The sequence below is a fragment of the Oncorhynchus keta genome, chromosome 11 (genome assembly GCF_023373465.1).
Source record: "Oncorhynchus keta strain PuntledgeMale-10-30-2019 chromosome 11, Oket_V2, whole genome shotgun sequence".
Taxonomy (NCBI): Eukaryota; Metazoa; Chordata; class Actinopteri; order Salmoniformes; family Salmonidae; genus Oncorhynchus; species Oncorhynchus keta.
This window is the reverse complement of record NC_068431.1, coordinates 32,468,564-32,495,821: the sequence shown is the minus strand read 5'-3', so window position 1 is coordinate 32,495,821 and position 27,258 is coordinate 32,468,564. Positions and strand designations below refer to the sequence as shown.

The 27,258-nt window shown below is 40.7% G+C and overlaps 1 protein-coding gene and 1 long non-coding RNA gene across 3 annotated transcripts in view; one reads left to right on the top strand and one right to left on the bottom strand.

The window, feature by feature from the left end:
• Window positions 1-1,245: 1,245 nt before the first annotated feature.
• LOC118390706 (active breakpoint cluster region-related protein-like) overlaps window positions 1,246-27,258 on the top strand; it is a 315,098-nt gene continuing 289,085 nt past the window's right edge. The window contains exon 1 of one of the 2 annotated variants that reach the window (XM_052456994.1): window positions 1,246-2,321. In XM_052456994.1, the coding sequence (XP_052312954.1) occupies window positions 1,385-2,321 (937 nt within the window). In that variant the 5' untranslated portion in view covers window positions 1,246-1,384. The remainder of the gene's footprint in view (window positions 2,322-27,258) is intronic. The other variant, XM_052456995.1, reaches the window with a different exon arrangement.
• LOC127906159 (uncharacterized) overlaps window positions 23,385-27,258 on the bottom strand; it is a 5,272-nt gene continuing 1,398 nt past the window's right edge. Inside the window, exons 2-3 of the long non-coding RNA XR_008060486.1 lie at window positions 25,990-26,190; window positions 23,385-23,476 (exon numbers count right to left, since the gene is read on the bottom strand). This is a non-coding gene — a long non-coding RNA (uncharacterized LOC127906159). The remainder of the gene's footprint in view (window positions 23,477-25,989; window positions 26,191-27,258) is intronic.

Genomic DNA, 27,258 nt, shown 5'->3' with positions numbered 1-27,258 from the left:
AAACGGTACGAAAGAGGCCATACTGGATCCCCGAGGTCCAAAGGAAGGCCGTGAAGCAGGAAGTGGAGGCTATGCTGAGGATGGGGGTCATCGAAGAGTCCCACAGCGCATGGTGCAGCCCCATCGTGTCGGTTAAACTAATACAAGTCTGTCTGTTTTGTGTAAACGTCTTGACCAAGCCCCCTGGTCTGCCACAGTAGACACATAGTTCTTAACCATTCTGTCATAGCTGTCCCTGCAGCCAATACAGCTCAGCCTGGACAGCATGATACACATGTAAAATGTGTACTGGGCCTCCTAATGGTGTTGACAGCAGGATAGCAATGGAATGTGTCTTAAAACAGAAAAATACATGCCTCTATTATATGGACTGGGGACATGTATGATTAACACAAGAACCAATGTAAATGTTAACATAAGATAATATAAAACACTCTCTGAAGCAGACACATGAGGACATTATTCATTAATATAATCTAACAAATCATAGATCCTATTTTAAAATATTATAATTATGTAAGATTATATATTCACATCAACAGGGGTTTTCCTATTGTCAGAATAGGTCATTCATGCTTGAATGTTCAACGCTTGAACAATCATGTCATTCCATGAGGGAGTTATATTAACCTGAGCCGCGGTGCGTCATTCTATGACCGGTGACGTGATCGGGAAGGAAGGAGCCCATCCTAAAAAAAACAACAAGTAATCTTCTGCTCTGCTCGGTGATGTTGTCAACAAGGCAGCATGGTGCAACATCCAGAAACATAACATATATAAAATAAATGTTCGAATTTTCAAAAAAAATAATAATTGGGAAGACAGTTAACGCGTTTTTATCAAAATCAATCACTTTTGCATGTGACAACACCATACATAGCTGGAAAACTTCCCTATTTAAATAAAGGTTAAATAACAAAAATAAAAACACCGAATCCGACTCATTACTCCACGTGCTTAAACTAAACTTAAACTTAAACTAGCCTCGGCTGCGTCACTTTTGTTTTGATCCGACTTCGCTGTGGGCTTTGAACCGGGCTCCTGGATCACGCCCGGGAGGCAGCCCGGTTCCAAAACGAATGCAATCACATTTTATCCGGGTTAAAACTCATTCCAGCGGGTTAACTCGGGAAAGATCGAATCCCCTCATACCAAATACGAACGCCCCAACAAAATCACTTTGACTGTTGCATTTAATTGGTTTTACGTCACCACCTATCTGAATACCGGAAGCCGAAAGTTTTTTTTTTTTTATCTGGGTAAAGGAACACTGTATCATATGCCTGCGTGGGAGATGTAACAAGTGTGTGTAGTGCACCAGTACGACGAAGTGTCAAGTTTGGAATGAGTTTGTAGGATTCTTTTGCAGAGGAAAAGGTTCCACATGCGACAGAAACAACAATATAAACAGTATAATTTCCTCAAGGGTGGTTACATCGAATCGCTGATCTTCGCGGGGGAGATAATGTGGGAGCAAGATGAATTCGAAAAACATTGGAAGAATGAATTTCCTGACGGAGAAGCACCTAAAATGGATTTAACCTCGGTGGAAGATGTCGAGTCAGAGCTGGAGAAATGTAAATCGAATCTCAAAACGCTGCAGCAGGCGCTGTTGGAGGAGAAATTCAAGGTGATATATTTCCAGACCACCATCGCTCGACAGAAGAAAAGTTATGACAAGGTGATGTGGGAAGACGGTAAAGACGAAAACTTGAATCTTGAACATTTATTATCAAGGACAGAAACGGAAAGAAAATCGCTGATGACAAAAGAAAAGCTAGACAGGGAATGTTTGAAAGTTCTTGGTAATGGAAGCATGAAACTGCAGACGCCAGGCAGCAGAGGTACCAAACCAGAGCCGCCGATCAGGATCAGTAGCAGGACAAGTAAACCTATACCCCCCGCGCCCCCGCGCAAGTCCAGCTTCCAGAAACAAGTGAATACGATCTCATCCGAGCTCTCTCAAGCGGATGGAAACTGCATCGGCCGCATAGGGAAATTGAATTCCGTGAGCGAAAGCAACAGCAGAGAGGCCAGTGACCACGAATACGAGGATGCGGAGCTCAATGAGAATTTCGTAAAGGGCAACATGGTGACCCCCAAAACGACCGTCAGAGACAGCCAGAGGTCCAACACCCACCGGGACACCCTGCGCCCGTTGCGCCACAGCAGGGACTTTGACTCCAGTGATGATGGGAGGTTGTCTCCTTCCTGCATTCCTGCGCACTTCAGGGCATCCCGTACCGGTGGGTCCGGGCGCAGCACTCCAGACAGACGCAGTGATGGCAACTTCAGTTCCGACCATGAAGACTCCTCTTCAGGTAAGATATCTATTTGTTTGGTCACATCAGTTGAGGTTTACACAGCCCTTTATCATGCACGTAAACCGGAAAGAGCTATTTGTAAAGTAATTGTTTAATGGCATGGGCACCAATAAGACAATGATGAGGGAATGCTATCGATGTATTGCACTGCATGGCAGCAACATTGAAAGAGATAGTGGCTGTGTAGTGTTGAAAAATGGGTTAAATACTTTCCATCAGGTTCCACAATGGCAGGTAAAACCATATTCCACATCGAAATAGTTTTAAAGTAGTTAATAACTTGACAGTTCACACATGACTAGGTGAGAGGATGGAAAAGGTCTTGGAAACATTTGCCACTCATTTTGTGACACATCCCTCTGTCATCTGTGTTAAAAGTATCTATATAGTTCTGTGATGCACATGTATTTGGGGAAATATGTAGGAGTGGGACTTGAAATGGATGAGTGGTTCATTAGGGACAGTGTGCCATAGCGATGACAATCTAAATGCCTGTGACACAATCCATTCTGGCACTCAGACAACATTCGGGGTGCTGAGGGAATTGTTATAACCAATGTAGTGGCCTAGCGTGGGCAAAAACATATTTGTTAGAACATTTACTTGTTTCATAAAGAAGTGCACTGGGCCATTACTAGTCCTGTGTTATCTGTAGCGAGGGCTACATTGTTAGAGAGGAGAGACATTTTTTTTTTTTCTACTGTGTTATTGACTTGCTAATTGTTTACTCCATGTGTAACTCTGTGTTGTCTGTTCACACTGCTATGCTTTATCTTGGCCAGGTCGCAGTTGCAAATGAGAACTTGTTCTCAACTAGCCTACCTGGTTAAATAAAGGTGAAAAAAAAAAAAAAAAAAAAAAACATGTATCTTGTCAGTATATCCATAATCTTTGCTCCAGCTAAACTTGAAGAGGACAGTAGGTCTAACTACTTACAAAAAGAATGTTTAAAAAAAATGGGAATGTTAATTGCAGTGAAATGTGGTGGTCTGATGATGGTCTACTAAAGTAAGTAAATTACAGTATGACATGGAACCCAAACCGACTGCGTGCGTGCGCCATCGTGCATTTTATTTTGTCCCCCTACACCAAACGCGATCATGACACGCAGGTTAAAATATCAAAACAAATTCTGAACCAATTCTATTAATTTGGGGACAGGTCGAAAAGCATTAAACATTTATGGCAATTTAGCTAACTCGCTTGCACTTGCTAGCTAATTTGTCCTGGGATATAAACATTGAGTTGTTATTTGATCTGAACTGCACAAGGTCCTCTACTCCATCAATTAATCCACACACAAAATGGTCAACCTAATCATTTCTAGTAAATTCTCCTCCTTCCAGGCCTTTTTCTTCTGACTTTATATTGCGATTGGCAACTTTCATAAATTAGGTGCATTACCGCCACTGAGCTCGTTTGTCTTTCAGTCACCCATGTGTGTATAACCAATGAGGAGATGGCACGTGAGTACCTGCTTCTATAAACCAATGAGGAGATGGGAGAGGCAGGACTTGCAGCGCGATCTGCGTCACAAATAGAACTGACTTCTATTTATCCCTTGGCAACGCAGACGCTCGCTGACGTGCGGGAGCAGTGTGGGTGCAATTATTGAATAATATAGATTTCTACATTTATTTTGCAACGCTCGCGCATGTGACGCGAACGGTGTAGTCAGCCTGTTAGACTGAAAGATATATAAGGTAATTTTGTCAAACTTGAGGCTCTCCATGCTTATTAGTTGCTCATTCAACATATTTGCTTCTACTTCACACAATCCTGTTTTTAACAGTTTCCTTAACTGTTTTACATTCCCTGAGATCAACCAGAAATATTTTCTTGGCCAAATATGACCAGATTTCTATAAAAAGGCTGCACGTGGTCTCATTTGTGCACAGTCAAATTTTGCAGAGGCAAGAAGAAATGGGTAGGTCCTCTTTGGTTCAGTCTGGAGTGCACGGAGCTTAACTCCGCCACTTCTTACAATGTTGCTCATTTAGTGAAGTTAGATCATAGCTGAATCAATGTCTTGGAAGATCAGAATGATTAATTAGTATTTTACATAACATAACCAAAATGTAATGGCATAGTATAACGTTACTCTTACACCAAAAACAGAGATTTTAAGACATTTATCTCATGTGGCCAAAACTCAACGGGGGGTTCTGACAAATGTTTTTATTCATGTATGCTACAATGTCCCGCAGAGTAAGTCATCATTATGTCCCGCATTTGGGTATTTTAAATGTCACCCCCCCCAATATTCTCTGTGTTATGTCAGTTGGTGGTAAACGGCTCTGAATGTGTCAGATGCAGACCATTTCCTTCAATGAGCTGTTGGAGTCAGTTGTGTTGTTGAGAGTGCTCAGCAGGAAACTGTTCTAAAAGAAACTTGCAAATGAGTCATTCTGAGAGCAGGTTACCTCACAAGGCCTGTCTTTGTGTACACTGAGTGAAAGACTGAGTATGCTCCCAAAAGAAGGCATAAATGTTAGCCAGTTAGAGATGAGTGTTTGCAAATTTGTACTGCATCTTGAGTGTACAAAACATTAGGAACACTTTCAGAACAGCCTCAATTCTTCGGGGCATGGACTCTACAAGATGTCGAAAGTGTTCCACAGGGTTGCTGGCCCATGTTGACTTCAATGTTTCCCACAGTTGTCAAGTTGGCTGGATATCCTTTGGGTGATTGACCATTCTTGATATGCACAGGAATCTGTTGAGCGTGAAAAACCCAGCATTTCTTGACACTCAAACTGGTGTGCCTGGCACTTACAGTGCATTCGGAAAGTTTTCAGACCCCTGGACCTTTTCCACATTTTGTTACAGCATTATTGTAAAATGTATTAAGATTTTCCCCTCATTAATCTACACACTACCCCATAATGTCAAGGCAAAAACAGGTTTTTATAAAAACATGCAAAATTATTATTTTTTAAAATCACATTTACATACAGTACCAGTCAAAAGTTTGGACGCCTACTTATTCAAGGATTTTTCATTATTTTGACTATTTTCTACATTTTAGAAGACATCAAAAACTATGAAATAACATACATAGAATCATGTAGTACCAAAAAAGATTTGGGCTGCAATCATAGGTGCAGTTGATTGCAAATCCCTGAGGCTGGTAACTCGAATGAACTTCTCCTCTGCGGCAGAGGTAACTCTGGGTCTTCCTTTCCTGTGGCGGTCCTCATGAGAGCCTGTTTCATCATAGTGCTTGATAGTTTTTGCGACTGCACATGAAGAAACATTCAAAGTTCTTGAAATGTTCCGGATGGACTGTTGTTTCTCTTTGCTTATTTGCGCTGTTCTTGCATAATACGGACTTGGTCTTTTACCAAATAGGGTTGTCTTCTGTATACCACCCCTACCTTGTCACAACTGATTGTCTCAAATGCATTAAGAAGGAAAAGAATTTCACAAATGCATTTTTAACAGGGCACACCTGTTAATTGAAATGCATTCCAGGTGACTACGTCATGAATGTGCTTGAGAGAATGCCAAGAGTGTGCAAAGCTGTCATCAAGTCAAAGGGTGGCTACTTTGAAGAATCTAAAATTGATTATGATTTGTTTAACACTTTTTTGGTTACTATATGATTCCATGTTATATTTCATAGTTTTGATGCCTTCACTATTATTCTACAAATAGTAAAAATAAAGAAACTCCCTTGAATGAGTGGGCGTGTCCAAACGTTTGGCTGCTACTGTAAGTAGTCAGAATTTTTATTTGGTAATTTGATGAAGCACCTTTGGCAGTGATTACAGTCTTCTTGGGTATGACGCTACAAGCTTGGCACACCTGTATTTGGAGTTACTTCCATCCTTCTCTGCAGATCCTCTCAAGCTCTGTCAGGTTGGATGGGGAGTGTCGCTGCACAGCTTTTTTCAGGTCTCTCCAGAGATGTTCGATCGGGTTAAAGTCCGGGCTCAGGCTGGGCCACTCAAGGACATTCAGAGACTTGTCCTGAAGCCTCTCCTGCTTTGTCTTGCCTGTGTGTGTTTAGGGTTGTTGTCCTTTTGGAAGGTTCTCTCATCTCCACAGTGGAACTCTGGCGCTCTGTCAGAGTGACCATTGTGTTCTTGGTCACCTCCCTGTCCAAGGCACTTCTCCCCTGATTGTTCAGTTTGACCGAGTGGCCAGCTTTAGGAAGTGTCTGTGGTTCCAAACTTCTTCCCATTTTAAGAATGATGGAGGCCACTGTGTTCTTGTGGACCTTCAATGCTGCAGAAATGTTTTGGTACCCTTCCCCAGATCTGTGCCTCGACACAATCCACTCCCGGAGCTCTACAGACAATTCCTTCGACCTCATGGCTTGTTTTTTGCTCTGACATGCTTTGTCAACCGTGGGACCTTTTATATAGACCGGTGTGTGCCTTTCCAAATCATGTCATGTCCAAGAATTTACCACAGGTGGACTCCAATCAAATTGTAGAAACATCTCAAGGATGATCAATGGAAACAGGATGCACCTGAGCTCCGTTTCGAGTCTTATAGCAAAGAGTCTGAATACTTGTAAATAAGCTATTTCAGTTTATTTTTAATACATTTGCAAACATTTCTAACAAACTGTTTTAGCTTATTATGGGGTATTGTGTGAATTGAGGAACAAGATGTATTTAATCAATTTTATAATAAGGCTGTAACATAACAAAATGTGGAAAAAGTGAAGGGGTCTGAATGCTTTCCGAATGCACTGTATGTCGTGGTGCAATACTGTTTTGTATTTGTATGTATTATGGCTCCCCATAAGCTGCTGCCAAGGCAATTTTTAGGACTAACTTATTCCTTGCTTCCCATTCTGAAACTAACTGCAGCTCTAAGTGTTTTAGTCATTTGTCGCTGTAGTAGCGGAAGTTTATAGTGTTGAGTCATCCGCATACATAGACACACTGGCCTTACTCAAAGCCAGTGGCATGTTGTTAGTAAAGATAGAAAAAATCAAGGAGCCTGAACAGATACCCTGGGGAATTCCTGAGTCTACCTGGATTGTTTGAGTTGAGTGTCCTTGCCTATAAGTGTGCTGAAAGTCTGTTGTCAATTTGTTTACTGTGAAATAGCATTGTATCTCGTCAAACACAATTTTTCCCAGAAGTTTACTAAGGGTTGGTAACAGGCTGTTTGGTCGGCTATTTGAGCCAGGAAAGGGGGCTTTACTATTCTTGGGTAGTGGAATGACTTTAGCTTCCCTCCAGGCCTGAGGGCCCACACTTTCTAGTAAGCTGAAATTGAAGATCTGGCAAATAGGAGTGGCAACATTGTCCACTATTATCCTCAGTAATTTTCCATCCAGAATGTCAGACCCCGGTGTCTTGACATTGTTGCTCGACAACAATAATTGCTTCACCTCTTCCACACGGACTTTACGGAATTCAAAAGTTTGGTCACATATACTTGGATGTGTCGTGTCAATGTTTGTTGCTGGTATGTCATCCCAAAGTTTGCTCATCTTGCCAATGGAAAAAGTAATTAAAGTAGTTGACGATATCAGTCAGTTTTGTGATAACTGATCCATCTGATTCAATTAATGATGGAGCTGTATTTTAAGGTGTTCTAAAGCTTTTTACTATCATTCTTTATATAATTTATTTGTTTCATAGTATAGTTGATTTTTATTTAGCTTAGTCACATGATTTGTTAATTTGCAGTACATTTGCCAATCAGTTGGGCTGCCAAACTTTGCCATACCTTTTTCCTCATCCCTCTCAACCATAACATTTTTCAATATCATCAATCCAAGGGGATTTAACAGTTTTTACAGTCATTTTCTTAATGGGTGTGTGCTTATTAGTAACTGGAATAAGAAATGTCATAAATGTCAAGTGTAGAATTGGGTTGCTCCTCATTTACACACCATAGACCAGCAAATATTCTTTACATCAACATATGAATCACTGCAAAAGTTGTTGTATGACCTCTTATACACTATATTAGGCCCAACCTTTGGAACTGATATGGCTATTCTATTGTGATCACTACATCCTATGGATTTGGATACTGCTTTAAAGCACATTTCTGCAGCATTAGTAAAGATGTGATCAATACATGTTGATGATTTCATTCCTGTGCTGTTTGTAACTTCACTGGTAGGTTGACTGACGTCCTGAATAGAGGTCGACCAATTATGATTTTTCAACGCCGATACCGATTATTGGAGGACCCAAAAAAAGGCTATACCGATTTAATCGGACGATTATTTATTTGTAATAATGACAATTACAACAATACTGAATGAACACTTATTTTAAGAATCATAAAACACGGGACGAGATGTTAAAAACTGTCCATTGTGCCAATAGATGGAATGCACTCACATGAGATTTGCCGTGATGTTGACAGAGTGGCATGGGAGGTTTATTTCTTAGACTGGGGTAAGATGTCAATTTTGGGACACATCCTCAGTAGTGTGCCTTCGAATCAGTGGGTGTTTCGGCCTTTAATCACTAAACACCCTCATCAAAGGTGGCCAGCTAAAGGGTAATTAAGCCTTAGCTTGTGTCCCATGCCCAATTAAGATGTCCCACGCGACTATGCAAGGCAGGGGCGTCCTCTTCCCTGAGCCAGCCATACAGCTGACCGCATACCTCATATGCCCTCCTCAAGTTGGAGGGATCTGAATTGGGTTCTCAGGTGGGGGTGGGGGGTCATGAAGTTATAGCCCAGCAAGGGTCCTTCCGTTTGATCCAGATCCACTGGCTGCCTCTTTCAGCTGCTTGAGAAACTGCTCTGACGGTCTGCCGCAGAGCCTGTCCATGGATTTCAAGTTCTTTCAGCAACCTGATGATGGAAGAAGCCACGAATCTTCTGCATCCCACTTCAACTGGCCAGACCTTTGCATTCCAGCCACGCTGAGTTGCGTCTGCTGCCAACTCTGTGTAACGCAGTTTCTTACGCTCGTAGGCCTCTTCAACAGAGTTTTCCCACGGGACTGTGAGCTCTATGATGTACACAGCCTTTCGTGAAGGGGACCAGAGTACCATGTCTGGCCTAAGGTTGGTAGAAGCAATCTCAGGTGGAAAAATGAGTTGCTGGCCAATATCGACAAGCATCTTCCAGTCCCGGGCCATGGCTAGGTGTCCAGTTTCTGGCTTTGTAACTTTCTTAACTTAATATAATACATCAATAAAAGCAATTTAGCCTCAAATAAATCATGAAACGTATTCAATTTGGTTTAAATAATGCAAAAACAAAGTGTTGGAGAAGAACGTAAAAGTGCAATATGTGCCATGTGAAAAATCTAACGTTGAAGTTCCTTGCTCAGAACATGAGAACATATGAAAGCTGGTGGTTCCTTTTAACATGAGTCTTCAATATTCCCAGGTAAGAAGTTTTAGGTTGTAGTTATTATAGGAATTATAGGACTATTTCTCTCTCTACCATTTTGTATTTCATTAACCTTTTGACTATTGGATGTTCTTATAGGCACTTTAGTATTGCCAGTGTAACAGTAGCTTCCGTCGCTCTCCTCGCTCCTCCCTGGGCTTGAACCAGGAACACAACGACAACAGCCACCTTCGAAGCAGCGTTACCCATGCAGAGCAAGGGGAACAACTACTCCAAGTCTCAGAGCGAGTGACGTTTGAAACGCTATTAGCGTGCACCCCGCTAATTAGCTAGCTATTTCACATCGGTTACACCAGCCTAATCTCGGGAGTTGATAGGCTTGAAGTCATAAACAGCGCAATGCTTGACGCACAACGAAGAGCTGCTGGCAAAACGCACAAAAGTACTGTTTGAATGAATGCTTACGAGCCTGCTGCTGCCTACCACTGCTCAGTAAGACTGCTCTATCAAATCAGACTTAATTATAAGACTTCTAATTATAACAATTATAATAACACACATAAATACGAGCCTTAGGTCATTAATATGGTCGAATCCGGAAACTATCATCTTGAAAACAAGACGTTTATTCTTTCAGTAAAATACGGAATCGTTCCGTATTTGATCTAAGGGGTGACATCCATTAGTCTAAATATTCCTGTTACATTGCACAACCTTCAATATTATGTCATAATTACGTAAAATTCTGGCAAATTAGGCGGCCCAAACTGTTGCATATACACTGACTCTGCATGCAATGAACGCAAGAGAAGTGACACAATTTCACCTGGTTGTCTGCTAACCTGGATTTCTTTTAGCTAAATATGCAGGTTTAAAAATATATACTTCTGTGTATTGATTTTAAGAAAGGCATTGATCTTCATGGTTAGGTACACATTGGCGCAACGATACGCACAGCATCAATTATATGCAATGCAGGACACGCTCGATAAACTAATATCATCAACCATGTGTAGTTAACTAGTGATTATGATTGATTGTTTTTTATAAGATAAGTTTAATGCTAGCTAGCAACTTACCTTGGCTTACTGCATATGCGTAACAGGCAGTCTCCTTGTGGAGTGCAACGAGAGAGAGGCAGGTCGTTATTGCGTTGGACTAGTTAACTGTAAGGTTGCAAGATTGAATCCCCCAAGCTGACAAGGTGAAAATCTGTCTTTCTGCCCCTGAACGAGGCAGTTAACCCACAGTTCCTAGGCCGTCATTGAAAATAAGAATGTGTTCTTAACTGACTTGCCCAGTTAAATAAAGATGACATTTTAAAAAAGAAAAAAAAGGCAACATCCTTGTCCAAAAATACAGATTTCTGATTGTTATGAAAACCTTAAATCGGCCCCAATTAATCGACCATTCCGATTAATCGGTCGACCTCTAGTCCTAAACCAGGTTGCGGGCACTGGTTACAGTTTGAAGCTTTTTCTTGAGTGGGCAGCTTGATGAGAGCCAGTCAATATTTAAATCACCCAGATAATATACTTCTCTTTTGATATCACATGCATTTCACACATTATCGAGATACTGACTTTTAGCACTTGGTGGTCTATAGCAGCTTCCCACCAGAATGGGCATTAGGTGAGGCAGATGAACCTGGGAATCTGAATCTGCCTTCTAGGCAGAGTTGCAAAGAAAAAGCCATATCTCAGACTGGCCAATGAAAAGAAAAGAATAAGATGGGCAAAGGAACACAGACACTGGACAACAGAACTCTTCGCCTCTTCGCCTCTTCACTGTTGATGCTGAGATTGTGATTTTCAGGTTAGATTTAATGATGCTGCCAGTTGCAGACTTGTGAGGTGTCTGTTTCTCAAACTAGACACTCTAATGTACTTACTTGTCCTCTTGCTCAGTTGTGCACTGGGGCCTCCCACTCCTCTTTCTATTCTGGTTCGAGCAAGTTTGCGCTGTTCTGTGAAGGGAGCAGTACACAGCGTTGTACAAGATCAACAGTTTCTTGGCAATTTCTCGCATGGAATAACCCACAAATGCTGATGAAGGCCAGTTTTATTGCTTCTTTAATCAGAACAACAGTTTTCAGCTGTGCTAACGTAATTGGAAAAGGGTTTTCTAATGATCAATTAGCCTTTTAAAATGATCAACTTGGATTAGCTAACACAATGTGCCTTTGGAACACAGGAGTGATGGTTGCTAATAATGGGCCTATGGCAGATTGTTTTTATGGAATATCTAAGTTTCCAGCTACAATAGTAATTTACAACATTAACAATGTCTACACTGTATTTCTGATCAATTTGATGTTATTTTAATGGACAACAAGGACATTTCTAAGTGACCCCAAACGTTTGAATGGTAGTGTATATTTCTACTCTATCCACCAAACAACTGACAAGGCATTCTGTTTTGGTTAGCCTAATGCTATTAGAACTGGGTTAAACTGAACAACATGGCTGCTGTACTTTTCACAAATGTTCCTTTGGAAGAGTGAACAAACCTGTGTTTGTTACGTTGCTGGAGATTCCTTTTATATCTTGTTCATAAAACAAACTGTATTTATTCCCTCCTTTTCCACGTCTCCCTCTCAGAAATGCAGGGCCTGTCTAGGCCCATCCTGCTCTGCCTGTCTGCTCACAAAACAGCCAGCTCTAACTCCGTTGTGTGCGTGCCTGCCCACCCATGGAATATTTTAGTATACTTAGGGGCAATTCCTTGGTAACAGTGATGCTAAGACTTTTTGTACTTTTTTTTTTTTTTTCCAATTCAGAATATTCAAAACAAAAGTGAAAAGATATTAGACAGCAATAGGACAAAGTGACAGTAACAGACAAGCGTAAATAAATAATAATAATTGAACATACAATAAGTCATAATAGAGTCAAATTAATAATAATAATGAGACATTGGACCTGCCATAAGCTATATATATTATACATTAATTGTGAAACATTATATAAGGGTTATATAGAGATTCAAGTAATGTGATGTGGGGGGAGATTCTCTATATAGTCAAAAGGTTGCCAAATTCTCTAAAATGTTTCAAACGTATTCCTCAAGCAGTAAGTGATTTTCTCCAGTGGGATACAACTATTATCTTCCGATAGCCACATTGCAACTGGCAGGGGGGAATCTCAAGGCAATATATTGGCATTCGCTAGCAATATTTCTGTTAGCTTTATAGGATGGCTTTGCCTAAGATTGGTGTTAGTAAAGTTACCCAGTAGACAGACCTCTGGGTCTAAAGGGAATGCAACCCCGTGAATTGAGGATATGGTATCGCATACCCCCTGCCAGAAACCGTGTAGTTTTGAACACTGCCAAGTCGAATGGAGGAATGTTCCTTCATCTGAGCCACATCTAAAACATAGGGAGGAGATATTAGGGTGATGGAGGAAATTAAACTGGATCAGTCTGTATCTGGAGTTCAATGTGGATGTAACACCATCCCTGCATAGGTCACTCCATAGACCCTCATTAAGATCAATACCCAGATCTTTTCTAAATTGGGGTTTATCTAGCTCAGGCGGTGTTTGTCCTGAAATAAGAGCATTGTAAACCCTGGAAATGGTATTGAATAGTGATTGGTCTGCGTGGCAAAGATGTTCAATAGGTGACATCTTAGGTAGGTTCCATTGTCCCTTGAGAGTCACCCTAATAAAGTTTCGTAGTTGTAGGTAGCTAAAGAAGTCCCTGTTTAGCAAGTGGTATTTCTGTTTCAGCTGATCAAAAGATATAAGAACTCCCTCCTCGTAACAATGTTCCCGAAGAGTGATCCCCTTTAGCAGACCATGGTCTAAAGTTACTACTGGAAAAACATAGGAATCAATCTATTGTTCCATGAAGGGGTTTTAGGAGAAAGGAATCCCTCTCGTCCGAACAGCTCGTGCAGTTTGCACTATGCCAGGACAGAATGTATGATTAAACAGTTGTCTGTGATGGTTTTTATAGATTTTCTGTCCCATTTGTAAAATAATTCTGCCCTAGTGTCATCATTTACCTCAAACTTTTCAATGTTCAACCTTGAGGGAGAGGCACCATTGTCAAACCTCTGAGCCAGAAATCTAGACTGTGCAGCCCAGTAGTACATTCTAAAATTGGAGGATGAAGCCCCCTTGACCGTAATCAAGGGTCAGTTTTTCCAGGCCAACACTAGGGGTTTTTCCATGCCATATAAACAGTCTGGTCAGCTTGTCGAGAGAGGAAAGAATGCTGCGGGCACAGGGATAGGGAGAGAGAGAAACAAATAGAAATCTGGGCAGGACATTCATTTTAATTACATTGATTCTATCCAGTAGAGTGAGGTAAATCCATCCATTTACAAAGGTCACCCTCGCCCTTTTGCAACAAGCTGGCCAGATTGAGTTTATATTGGTTGTTCAGATAACCATCCACCATTATGCACAAATATGTGAAGCCCATAGGCAACCATCTAAAAGGAAAATTGTGTTTGATGGTATGGTGGTAAGATTTCACTTTTATCAAAATTGACCTTATATCTATAGAAAGAACTATAACACTGTTGTAGGATCTGCAAGCGAGAGAGGGAGTGTTCTGGGTTTGTTAGAAATAAGGTAAGGTTGTCCGCAAAGAGTGATAACTTATGGGTATGGGGGCCCACCTCAAAGCCATGTATGTCTGGGCACGTTCTAATAGCCTCAGCCAACGGTTCGATGGCAAAGAGGTGGGCACTAATTGGGCAACCTTGTTTATTCCCCCTATAGAGAGGGAAAGAGAAGGAAGTAATCCCATTGGTAGCAATCCTAGCTTTAGGAGATTTGTAGAGTGATTTTTTTTTTTTTTAATCAAATTTACAAACACGATACCTAAAACAACTTTTCCAAGACTGGAAAGAGGTATGGCCATTCAACCCTATCAAAGGCCTTTTCAGCGTTGAGGGAGACTGCGACACTAGGTATTTTGTTTTTGTTAGCAAGGTGAATTATATCAAAGAACCTTCTGAGATTATTGGAGGACAGTCTATTAATTATGAAGCGAGTCTGATCTGGGTTGACCAACAGGGGAAGACATGACTCCAGTCTCTTAGATAGCATCTTGGTGACCAGTTTACAATCCGTGTTAAGGAGAGAGATTGGTCTATAGGAGGTGCACTTTAGCAGGTTTTTCCCTTTCTTGTGGATTACAGTAATCACTGCTTGAGAGAAAGACTCTGGAAAGCAGTTGTCTTCCCTGGCTTTTTTAAGTACCTCCATACCTTAAGGGAAGAATTCGGCAGTACCTGTATGGTTAGTGAGAAAGTCCATATTGCAAATGTACGGTCCCTTACTAGACGTCCGAAATCGTTTGTAAAATTCGCGGACGGCGTCGGGCCGAGCGGCAGGGCCGGACCTACCAGGAAGTCATCAAATGAACGTTGTCGGACATTCGGTTTCCGTTTTACAAAAATAATAAGATTTATGTCATTTTTCCCATGTCCCGGAAATTCCCACAAGAGGGCATAAGCAATCATATGGCTATTGCTACAAAACATCACGATTCACGACGGGGCCTTATCTCGAAAACTGAAAATATTTAGAAGCCGAAACTCGGTGAGCGTAGGGGCGGCATAATGGGCAGTTGGCCCCGAACAAGATGGCGTCTAGGCCTCAACGGTTTTTGAGTTATGGCCATTTATCTGGGATTAAAGGTCCAAAATGAAAATAGAGAAATTATTTTTCCACTTCACGTCAAAGTCAAGGAGCCTCCGGTGTCAATAAAAAAGAACCAGCCATTTATCTATCGTCATTTAAGAGAAATCGTACAACGACACCTTGGTGATGTTCACGGATAGGTGTTTTTTTTTTTCAACGGTTACAGATCCAGTTGCAGGTTGTTCTTACGAATCTTTTTAAAGTGTGCTGCGGAGCTCTGCGAGATTTCTGTGATTTTCTATGATTTTCTGAAATAACACACACTCACTAAACCCTCCGTAAATAACTCAGTTCTTAACGTAAAGACTTAAAACTCGGGATTCTGTAAAGGCATACCCCAATCATGATATGAGTTTATTTATAGCTTCCTGTGCCAACCGGAAGTGCCAACTTTAATGGTGTCACAGTGGCAGTTTCCATGGGTTAAAAAGGTCAGATCTTTTCAAAACTTCATATGTTTGACTAGGTAACCCTCGTGAACTGTAAATCAGTCATTTCTCCCAGCAGATGTCAAAGAAAAGCTCTCACACGCACACACAGCAAGGATGGAGTGAAAAGTGTGGTTCTTAAAGACACAGAGAGCAGGCAATGGCATAAACATAATGTCTAGGCCGTGCCGAGTTCAACGAGATATCCCGCTTGACCGTAGCTCGCTCGGTCTGAGCGCAGCGACCATTAGAAAAGTAGGCCCAAAATGAAGCCTGCCCCACAACGTCATTTGCTTTTGGGTGACAGTGAGAGAACCGTTAGGGTGAGAAGCACAATTCGACCTCAGGTATGTTCCTAAGGTCCTTCCGATCCGTGCAAGCCTAACGTTGACAGTGTGGCATTAACCCTTAATAGTTAAAAGATGGTGTTTACTTCAAAAAGTTTGCATTGATTTCTCTCCCCATAGGAATACATTGCCTTTACCCCTAAATTCAACCTGAAGTCTATATGGGTTATGAATGCCGTATGAACCTGTCTTTGGTAACAGTCCATCAGGCCAGTATGAGGTCTACCTGTGTTGATTCTAAGCTTCCTGGACCAACCGGAAGTGGTTAAAATCACCCTAAAAGTGTTTTTCCATTACCTGCCTGCAGTTTGATAGACATAGTGCATTCAACCCTGTGTAAATCAGTCAATTCTTAACGTAAGGACTTAAAACTCAGGATTCTGTAAAAGCATAGCCCAGTGAGGATATGTGTTGACTTATAGCTTCCTGTGACAACCGGAAGTGCCTTAATTGGTGTCTCAGGGGCTGTTTCGAGGGGTTAAAAAAGTCAGATCTGTCCAAAACTTCATATGTGTGATTAGGCAACCCCATGAACTGTAAATCAGTCATTTTTCCCATAAAATTTCAAAGGAAAACTAAATCACACAGACACACAACTTGGAAGGAGGGACGTATTGGGGTTTGTAGAGACAGACAGTGCCTCCAATAGTTAGCTTTGTTCGAGCTAAAAGAACCGTCAGACCTAGAGTTCAAACTTTAGAAACCTGTTCTAGACCTCGGGTCGATAGTGCGTGGTGAGTTAGGTGGCTCTAGAAGGTTCTCGGACCGAGAAATAGCCTCGTACATTTGCAATGATTTCAATTCATTTTGACCATTACGAAAATGGCGACATTTAGAAAAGTCTCAGAGACACAAAACTAGGTGCATTGGAACCGGCTCGGCCCATAGAGACGGACCCCAACGTTTCGGTCCGATAGCTCATTCAAGGACCCCATAGCAAGGCATGGAAAAAGTGGATTTTCAGCACCAATTAGGGTTTTACTCGGGCACCGAAGGACCTATCGAGCCGAAACTCGGGATTCGGGGTCGCCTCACATAGGCCTTCACATAATGTCTGACCTGGACCCGCAGCTAGAACGTAACTATGTGTTTTACGTTTTTATTATGTTTTAAACTAATGGCGCTGTGAATTATGGGCCTGCTCTGACATATGTGATAGTTGGCTTCTAAATGAGTTGGAAAAAGTGGGTTTGGTGTCAATTGGTATCAGTTTGGTGTCAGAATGACATCTAATTGACTGGTGGACACTGACTTGCTAGTTGACTTTTGTACATTAGCAATATGTTTAAACGGAGAGGGACCATCACCAAAATGGCATTCTGAAATCAACACAAAAAATGGCATCACCATAGTCTCCAGGCTGTGCAGAGTTCAACGAGACGCCCGCTTGACCGTAGCTCGCTCTGAGTGCAGCGACCTTGAAAAAAAAAGAAGGCGCAAAAGGAAGCCTGGCCCTCAATGTCATTTGCTTTTGGGTGACAGTGAGAGAACCGTTAGGGTGAGAAGCACAATTCGACCTCAGGTACGTTCCTAAGGTCCTTCCGATCCGTGCAAGCCTAACCTTGACCGTGTGGCATTAACCCTTAATAGTTAAAAGAAGGTGTTTACTTCAAAGAGTTTGCATTGACTTCTCTCCCCATAGGAATACATTGCCTTTACCCCTAAATTCAACCTGAAGTCTATATGGGTTATGAATGCCGTATGAACCTGTCTTTGGTAACAGTCCATCAGGCCAGTATGAGGTCTACCTGTGTTGATTCTAAGCTTCCTGGACCAACCGGAAGTGGTTAAAATCACCCTAAAAGTGTTTTTCCATTACCTGCCTGCAGTTTGATAGACATAGTGCATTCAACCCTGTGTAAATCAGTCAATTCTTAACGTAAGGACTTAAAACTCAGGATTCTGTAAAAGCATAGCCCAGTGAGGATATATGTTGACTTATAGCTTCCTGTGACAACCGGAAGTGCCTTAATTGGTGTCTCAGGGGCTGTTTCGAGGGGTTAAAAAAGTCAGATCTTTTCAAAACTTCATATGTGTGACTAGGTAACCCTCATGAACTGTAAATCAGTCATCTCTCCCAACAGATGTCAAAGAAAAGCTCTCACACGCACACACAGCAAGGATGGAGTGAAAAAGTGCGGTTCTCAAAGACACAGAGAGCAGGCAATGGCATAAACATAATGTCTAGGCCGTGCCGAGTTCAACGAGATATCCCGCTTGACCGTAGCTCGCTCGGTCTGAGCGCAGCGACCATTAGAACAGTAGGCCCAAAATGAAGCCTGCCCCACAACGTCATTTGCTTTTGGGTGACAGTGAGAGAACCGTTAGGGTGAGAAGCACAATTCGACCTCAGGTACGTTCCTAAGGTCCTTCCGATCCGTGCAAGCCTAACCTTGACCGTGTGGCATTAACCCTTAATAGTTAAAAGAAGGTGTTTACTTCAAATAGTTTGCATTGATTTCTCTCCCCATAGGAATACATTGCCTGCACCCCTAAATTCAACCTGAAGTCTATATGGGTTATGAATGCCGTATGAACCTGTCTTTGGTAACAGTCCATCAGGCCAGTATGAGGTCTACCTGTGTTGATTCTAGGCTTCCTGGACCAACCGGAAGTGGTTAAAATCACCCTAAAATTGTTTTTCCATTACCTGCCTGCAGTTTGATAGACATAGTGCATTCAACCCTGTGTAAATCAGTCAATTCTTAACGTAAGGACTTAAAACTCAGGATTCTGTAAGTTTCTATGTCAATCAAGACATGGGTTTACTTATAGCTTCCTGTGCCAACCGGAAGTGCCTTTAATGATGTCACAGTGGCAGTTTCCAAGGGTTAAAAAGGTCAGATCTTTTCAAAACTTCATATGTGTGACTAGGTAACCCTCATGAACTGTAAATCAGTCATTTCTCCCAACAGATGTCAAAGAAAAGCTCTCACACGCACACACAGCAAGGCTGGAGTGAAAAAGTGCGGTTCTCAAAGACACAGAGAGCAGGCAATGGCATAAACATAATCTCTAGGCCGTGCCGAGTTCAACGAGATATCCCGCTTGACCGTAGCTCGCTCGGTCTGAGCGCAGCGACCATTAGAAAAGTAGGCCCAAAATGAAGCCTGCCCCACAACGTCATTTGCTTTTGGGTGACAGTGAGAGAACCGTTAGGGTGAGAAGCACAATTCGACCTCAGGTACGTTCCTAAGGTCCTTCCGATCCGTGCAAGCCTAACCTTGACCGTGTGGCATTAACCCTTAATAGTTAAAAGAAGGTGTTTACTTCAAAGAGTTTGCATTGACTTCTCTCCCCATAGGAATACATTGCCTGAACCCCTAAATTCAACCTGAAGTCTATATGGGTTATGAATGCCGTATGAACCTGTCTTTGATGACAGTCCATCAGGCCAGTATGAGGTCTACCTGTGTTGATTCTAAGCTTCCTGGACCAACCGGAAGTGGTTAAAATCACCCTAAAAGTGTTTTTCCATTACCTGCCTGCAGTTTGATAGACATAGTGCATTCAACCCTGTGTAAATCAGTCAATTCTTAACGTAAGGACTTAAAACACAGGATTCTGTAAAAGCATAGCCCAGTGAGGATATGTGTTGACTTATAGCTTCCTGTGCCAACCGGAAGTGCCTTAATTGGTGTCTCAGGGGCTGTTTCGAGGGGTTAAAAAAGTCAGATCTGTCCAAAACTTCATATGTGTGATTAGGCAACCCCCATGAACTGTAAATCAGTCATTTTTCCCATAAAATTTCAAAGGAAAACTAAATCACACAGACACACAACTTGGAAGGAGGGACGTATTGGGGGTTGTAGAGACAGACAGTGCCTCCAATAGTTAGCTTTGTTCGAGCTAAAAAAGAACCGTCAGACCTAGAGTTCCGAAACTTTAGAAACCTGTTCTAGACCTCGGGTCGATAGTGCGTGGTGAGTTAGGTGGCTCTAGAAGGTTCTCGGACCGAGAAATAGCCTCGTACATTTGCAATGATTTCAATTCATTTAGACCATTACGAAAATGGCGACATTTAGAAAAGTCTCAGAGACACAAGACTAGGTGCATTGGAACCGGCTCGGCCCATAGAGACGGACCCCAACGTTTCGGTCCGATAGCTCATTCAAGGACCCCATAGCAAGGCATGGAAAAAAGTGGATTTTCAGCACCAATTAGGGTTTTACTCGGGCACCGAAGGACCTATCGAGCCGAAACTCGGGATTCGGGGTCGCCTCACATAGGCCTTCACATAATGTCTGACCTGGACCCGCAGCTAGAACGTAACTATGTGTTTTACGTTTTTATTATGTTTTAAACTAAAGGCGCTGTGAATTATGGGCCTGCTCTGACATATATGATAGTTGGCTTCTAAATGAGTTGGAAAAAGTGGGTTTGGTGTCAATTGGTATCAGTTTGGTGTCAAATGACATCTAATTGACTGATGGACACTGACTTGCTAGTTGACTTTTGTACATTAGCAATATGTTTAAACGGAGAGGGACCATCACCAAAAGTGACATTCTGAAATCAACCCTAACGAGCCATGGAGATGAACCAGAATCACTGCCCAGCTATCCCGAGTTCATCGGGCCAGTCAATTTCACATTCCTGCAGGATTTTTATAGCATGACAAATTCGTGATGGTACCTGCCCATTGAACCATATTGCAAATGCACAGTGACTTTGCAAAAGTGAGAAAACATAAACAAATGGACATGATGAAATCAACACAACGAGTGATGGAAATGTACAACTATCACTGCTCAGCCATCCTGTGTTCATCAGACCAGTCAATTTTGCATTTTTGAGCATGTCAAATTTCATATGGTAAATGCACATTGAAACATATTGCAAATGCGCGCGCACTTGCAATATGATTCTATAGTGTAAAAACATCACCTAATGGACATGATGAAATCAACACAACGAGTGATGGAAATGTACAACTATCACTGCTCGGCCATCCTGTGTCCATCAGACCAGTCAATTTTGCATTTTTGAGCATGTCAAATTTCATATGGTAAATGCACATTGAAACATATTGCAAATGCGCGCGCACTTGCAATATGATTCTATAGTGTAAAAACATCACCTAATGGACATGATGAAATCAACACAACGAGTGATGGAAATGTACAACTATCACTGCCCGGCCATCCTGTGTTCCCATAGCGAGCATTAATATCAGAATGACCGGTAAATGCATTTACAACCATATTTTTATTTTTGGGTTACCAGTTGCACAACAATGCACGTGCATTTGCAATATGATTCTATAGTGAAAAACATCACCTAATGGACATGATGAAATCAACACAACGAGTGATGGAAATGTACAACTATCACTGCTCGGCCATCCTGTGTCCATCAGACCAGTCAATTTTGCATTTTTGAGCATGTCAAATTTCATATGGTAAATGCACATTGAAACATATTGCAAATGCGCAGCACTTGCAATATGATTCTATAGTGTAAAAACATCACCTAATGGACATGATGAAATCAACACAACGAGTGATGGAAATGTACAACTATCACTGCCCGGCCATCCTGTGTTCCCATAGCGAGCATTAATATCAGAATGACCGGTAAATGCATTTACAACCATATTTTTATTTTTGGGTTACACAGTTGCACAACAATGCACGTGCATTTGCAATATGATTCTATAGTGAAAAACATCACCTAATGGACATGATGAAATCAACACAACGAGTGATGGAAATGTACAACTATCACTGCTCGGCCATCCTGTGTCCATCAGACCAGTCAATTTTGCATTTTTGAGCATGTCAAATTTCATATGGTAAATGCACATTGAAACATATTGCAAATGCGCGCGCACTTGCAATATGATTCTATAGTGTAAAAACATCACCTAATGGACATGATGAAATCAACACAACGAGTGATGGAAATGTACAACTATCACTGCCCGGCCATCCTGTGTTCCCATAGCGAGCATTAATATCAGAATGACCGGTAAATGCATTTACAACCATATTTTTATTTTTGGGTTACCAGTTGCACAACAATGCACGTGCATTTGCAATATGATTCTATAGTGAAAAACATCACCTAATGGACATGATGAAATCAACACAACGAGTGATGGAAATGTACAACTATCACTGCTCGGCCATCCTGTGTCCATCAGACCAGTCAATTTTGCATTTTTGAGCATGTCAAATTTCATATGGTAAATGCACATTGAAACATATTGCAAATGCGCGCGCACTTGCAATATGATTCTATAGTGTAAAAACATCACCTAATGGACATGATGAAATCAACACAACGAGTGATGGAAATGTACAACTATCACTGCCCGGCCATCCTGTGTTCCCATAGCGAGCATTAATATCAGAATGACCGGTAAATGCATTTACAACCATATTTTTATTTTTGGGTTACCAGTTGCACAACAATGCACGTGCATTTGCAATATGATTCTATAGTGAAAAACATCACCTAATGGACATGATGAAATCAACACAAAAAGTGATGGAAATGTACAACTATCACTGCTCGGCCATCCTGTGTTCATCAGACCAGTCAATTTCACATTCCTGCAGGATTTTTATAGCATGACAAATTCGTGATGGTACCTGCCCATTGAACCATATTGCAAATGCACAGTGACTTTGCAAAAGTGAGAAAACATAAACAAATGGACATGATGAAATCAACACAACAGGTGATGGAAATGTACAACTATCACTGCTCAGCCATCCTGTGTTCATCAGACCAGTCAATTTTGCATTTTTGAGCATGTCAAATTTCATATGGTAAATGCACATTGAAACATATTGCAAATGCGCGTGCACTTGCAATATGATTCTATAGTGAAAAACATCACCTAATGGACATGATGAAATCAACACAACGAGTGATGGAAATGTACAACTATCACTGCTCGGCCATCCTGTGTCCATCAGACCAGTCAATTTTGCATTTTTGAGCATGTCAAATTTCATATGGTAAATGCACATTGAAACATATTGCAAATGCGCGCGCACTTGCAATATGATTCTATAGTGAAAAACATCACCTAATGGACATGATGAAATCAACACAACGAGTGATGGAAATGTACAACTATCACTGCTCGGCCATCCTGTGTCCATCAGACCAGTCAATTTTGCATTTTTGAGCATGTCAAATTTCATATGGTAAATGCACATTGAAACATATTGCAAATGCGCGCGCACTTGCAATATGATTCTATAGTGTAAAAACATCACCTAATGGACATGATGAAATCAACACAACGAGTGATGGAAATGTACAACTATCACTGCCCGGCCATCCTGTGTTCCCATAGCCAGCATTAATTTGAATTTTAAATGCATTTACAACCATATTTTTATTTTTGGGTTACCAGTTGCACAACAATGCACGTGCATTTGCAATATGATTCTATAGTGTAAAAACATCACCTAATGGACATGATGAAATCAACACAACGAGTGATGGAAATGTACAACTATCACTGCTCGGCCATCCTGTGTCCATCAGACCAGTCAATTTTGCATTTTTGAGCATGTCAAATTTCATATGGTAAATGCACATTGAAACATATTGCAAATGCGCGCGCACTTTGCAATATGATTCTATAGTGTAAAAACATCACCTAATGGACATGATGAAATCAACACAACGAGTGATGGAAATGTACAACTATCACTGCCCGGCCATCCTGTGTTCCCATAGCCAGCATTAATATCAGAATGACCGGTAAATTTTTACAACCATATTCAAATTTTTGGGTTACCAGTTGCACAACAATGCACGTGCATTTGCAATATGATTCTATAGTGAAAAACATCACCTAATGGACATGATGAAATCAACACAACAAGTGATGGAAATGTACAACTATCACTGCTCGGCCATCCTGTGTTCATCAGACCAGTCAATTTCACATTCCTGCAGGATTTTTATAGCATGACAAATTCGTGATGGTACCTGCCCATTGAACCATATTGCAAATGCACAGTGACTTTGCAAAAGTGAGAAAACATAAACAAATGGACATGATGAAATCAACACAACAGGTGATGGAAATGTACAACTATCACTGCTCAGCCATCCTGTGTTCATCAGACCAGTCAATTTTGCATTTTTTGAGCATGTCAAATTTCATATGGTAAATGCACATTGAAACATATTGCAAATGCGCGTGCACTTGCAATATGATTCTATAGTGAAAAAACATCACCTAATGGACATGATGAAATCAACACAACGAGTGATGGAAATGTACAACTATCACTGCTCGGCCATCCTGTGTCCATCAGACCAGTCAATTTTGCATTTTTGAGCATGTCAAATTTCATATGGTAAATGCACATTGAAACATATTGCAAATGCGCGCACTTGCAATATGATTCTATAGTGAAAAACATCACCTAATGGACATGATGAAATCAACACAACGAGTGATGGAAATGTACAACTATCACTGCTCGGCCATCCTGTGTCCATCAGACCAGTCAATTTTGCATTTTTGAGCATGTCAAATTTCATATGGTAAATGCACATTGAAACATATTGCAAATGCGCGCGCACTTGCAATATGATTCTATAGTGAAAAAACATCACCTAATGGACATGATGAAATCAACACAACGAGTGATGGAAATGTACAACTATCACTGCCCGGCCATCCTGTGTTCCCATCAGCATTAATACCAGTCAATTAAATGCATTTACAAGCATATTTTTATTTTTGGTTACCAGTTGACAACAATGCACGTGCATTTGCAATATGATTCTATAGTGAAAAACATCACCTAATGGACATGATGAAATCAACACAACGAGTGATGGAAATGTACAACTATCACTGCTCGGCCATCCTGTGTCCATCAGACCAGTCAATTTTGCATTTTTGAGCATTTCAAATTTCATATGGTAAATGCACATTGAAACATATTGCAAATGCGCGCGCACTTGCAATATGATTCTATAGTGAAAAACATCACCTAATGGACATGATGAAATCAACACAACGAGTGATGGAAATGTACAACTATCACTGCTCGGCCATCCTGTGTTCCCATAGCCAGCATTAATATCAGAATGACCGGTAAATGCATTCACAACCATATTTTCATTTTTGGGTTACCAGGTGCCTATTTTCAATCACCAGTTGCACAACATGATTCCATCAGAATATTTTAAACAGTCCATAAAGCACATGATGAACTCCCCCATAGATAGAGGGAAATAGTAGGGTATCCCATAGCGGGCATGGATAATAGAGTCCCGGTAAATGCATTTACAACCATATTTTAATTTTTGGGTTACCAGTTGCATAACAATGCACGTGCATTTGCAATATGATTCTATAGTGAAAAAACATCACCTAATGGACATGATGAAATCAACACAACAAGTGATGGAAATGTACAACTATCACTGCTCGGCCATCCTGTGTTCATCAGACCAGTCAATTTCACATTCCTGCAGGATTTTTATAGCATGACAAATTTCGTGATGGTACCTGCCCATTGAACCATATTGCAAATGCACAGTGACTTTGCTAAAAGTGAAAAACATAAACAAATGGACATGATGAAATCAACACAACAGGTGATGGAAATGTACAACTATCACTGCTCAGCCATCCTGTGTTCATCAGACCAGTCAATTTTGCATTTTTGAGCATGTCAAATTTCATATGGTAAATGCACATTGAAACATATTGCAAATGCGCGCGCACTTGCAATATGATTCTATAGTGAAAAACATCACCTAATGGACATGATGAAATCAACACAACGAGTGATGGAAATGTACAACTATCACTGCTCGGCCATCCTGTGTCCATCAGACCAGTCAATTTTGCATTTTTGAGCATGTCAAATTTCATATGGTAAATGCACATTGAAACATATTGCAAATGCGCGCGCACTTGCAATATGATTCTATAGTGTAAAAACATCACCTAATGGACATGATGAAATCAACACAACGAGTGATGGAAATGTACAACTATCACTGCCCGGCCATCCTGTGTTCCCATAGCGAGCATTAATATCAGAATGACCGGTAAATGCATTTACAACCATATTTTTATTTTTGGGTTACCAGTTGCACAACAATGCACGTGCATTTGCAATATGATTCTATAGTGTAAAAACATCACCTAACGGAGATGATGAAATCAACACAACGAGTGATGGAAATGTACAACTATCACTGCTCGGCCATCCTGTGTTCATCAGACCAGTCAATTTTGCATTTTTGAGCAAGGTCAAATTTCATATGGTAAATGCACATTGAAACATATTGCAAATGCACGTGCACTTGCAATATGATTATATAGTGAAAAAACATCACAAAATGGACATGATGAAGTCAACACAACGAGTGATGGAAAGGAACAACTATCACTGCCCGGCCATCCCGAGTTCATCAGGCCAGTCAATTTTGCATTTCTGCAGGATTTTTGAGCATGTCAAATTTCTTACGTCATTTGGCCCACAAAAAAATCCTTATGCACAATTTAAAAAAATATATAAAAAAATATGATAATAAAATTGGACAAAAGTATATTCATACAGTTCTTACACATGTGTAATTGACAAAAAAATTGAAAGAATTTCAAAAACGGTCCAGAAAGCACTTTTTAAGGGTGTGTGAAGTTTTTACAAAATTTTGAAATTTTTGACTTTTGACTTTTGACTTCCTATGAAATCATATTGGAATTGGACAAAACATATTCCTTATGCGCATGTAAAAAAAAAAAAAAATTATGATAATAAAATTGGACAAAGTATATTCATACAGTTCTTACACATGTGTAATTGACAAAAATCGAAAGAATTTTAAAAACGGTCCAGAAAGCACTTTTTATGGGTGTGTGAAGTTTTTTACAAAATTTTGACATTTTTGACTTTTGACTTTTGACTTCCTATGAAATCATATTGGAATTGGACAAAACATATTCCTTATGCGCATATAAAAAAAAAAAAAATTATGATAATAAAATTGGACAAAAGTATATTCATACAGTTCTTACACATGTGTAATTGACAAAAAATCGAAAGAATTTCGAAAACGGTCCAGAAAGCACTTTTTAAGGGGTGATAAGTTTTTGAAAAAAGTTCATTTTTTCAAAATTTTACTTTTGGACATTAATTTGGGTTACATATCCAATATGAAAAACCCCGGTGGAGCGCATTTGCCCCCCTGTTGAATTTTTAAAGTGTTA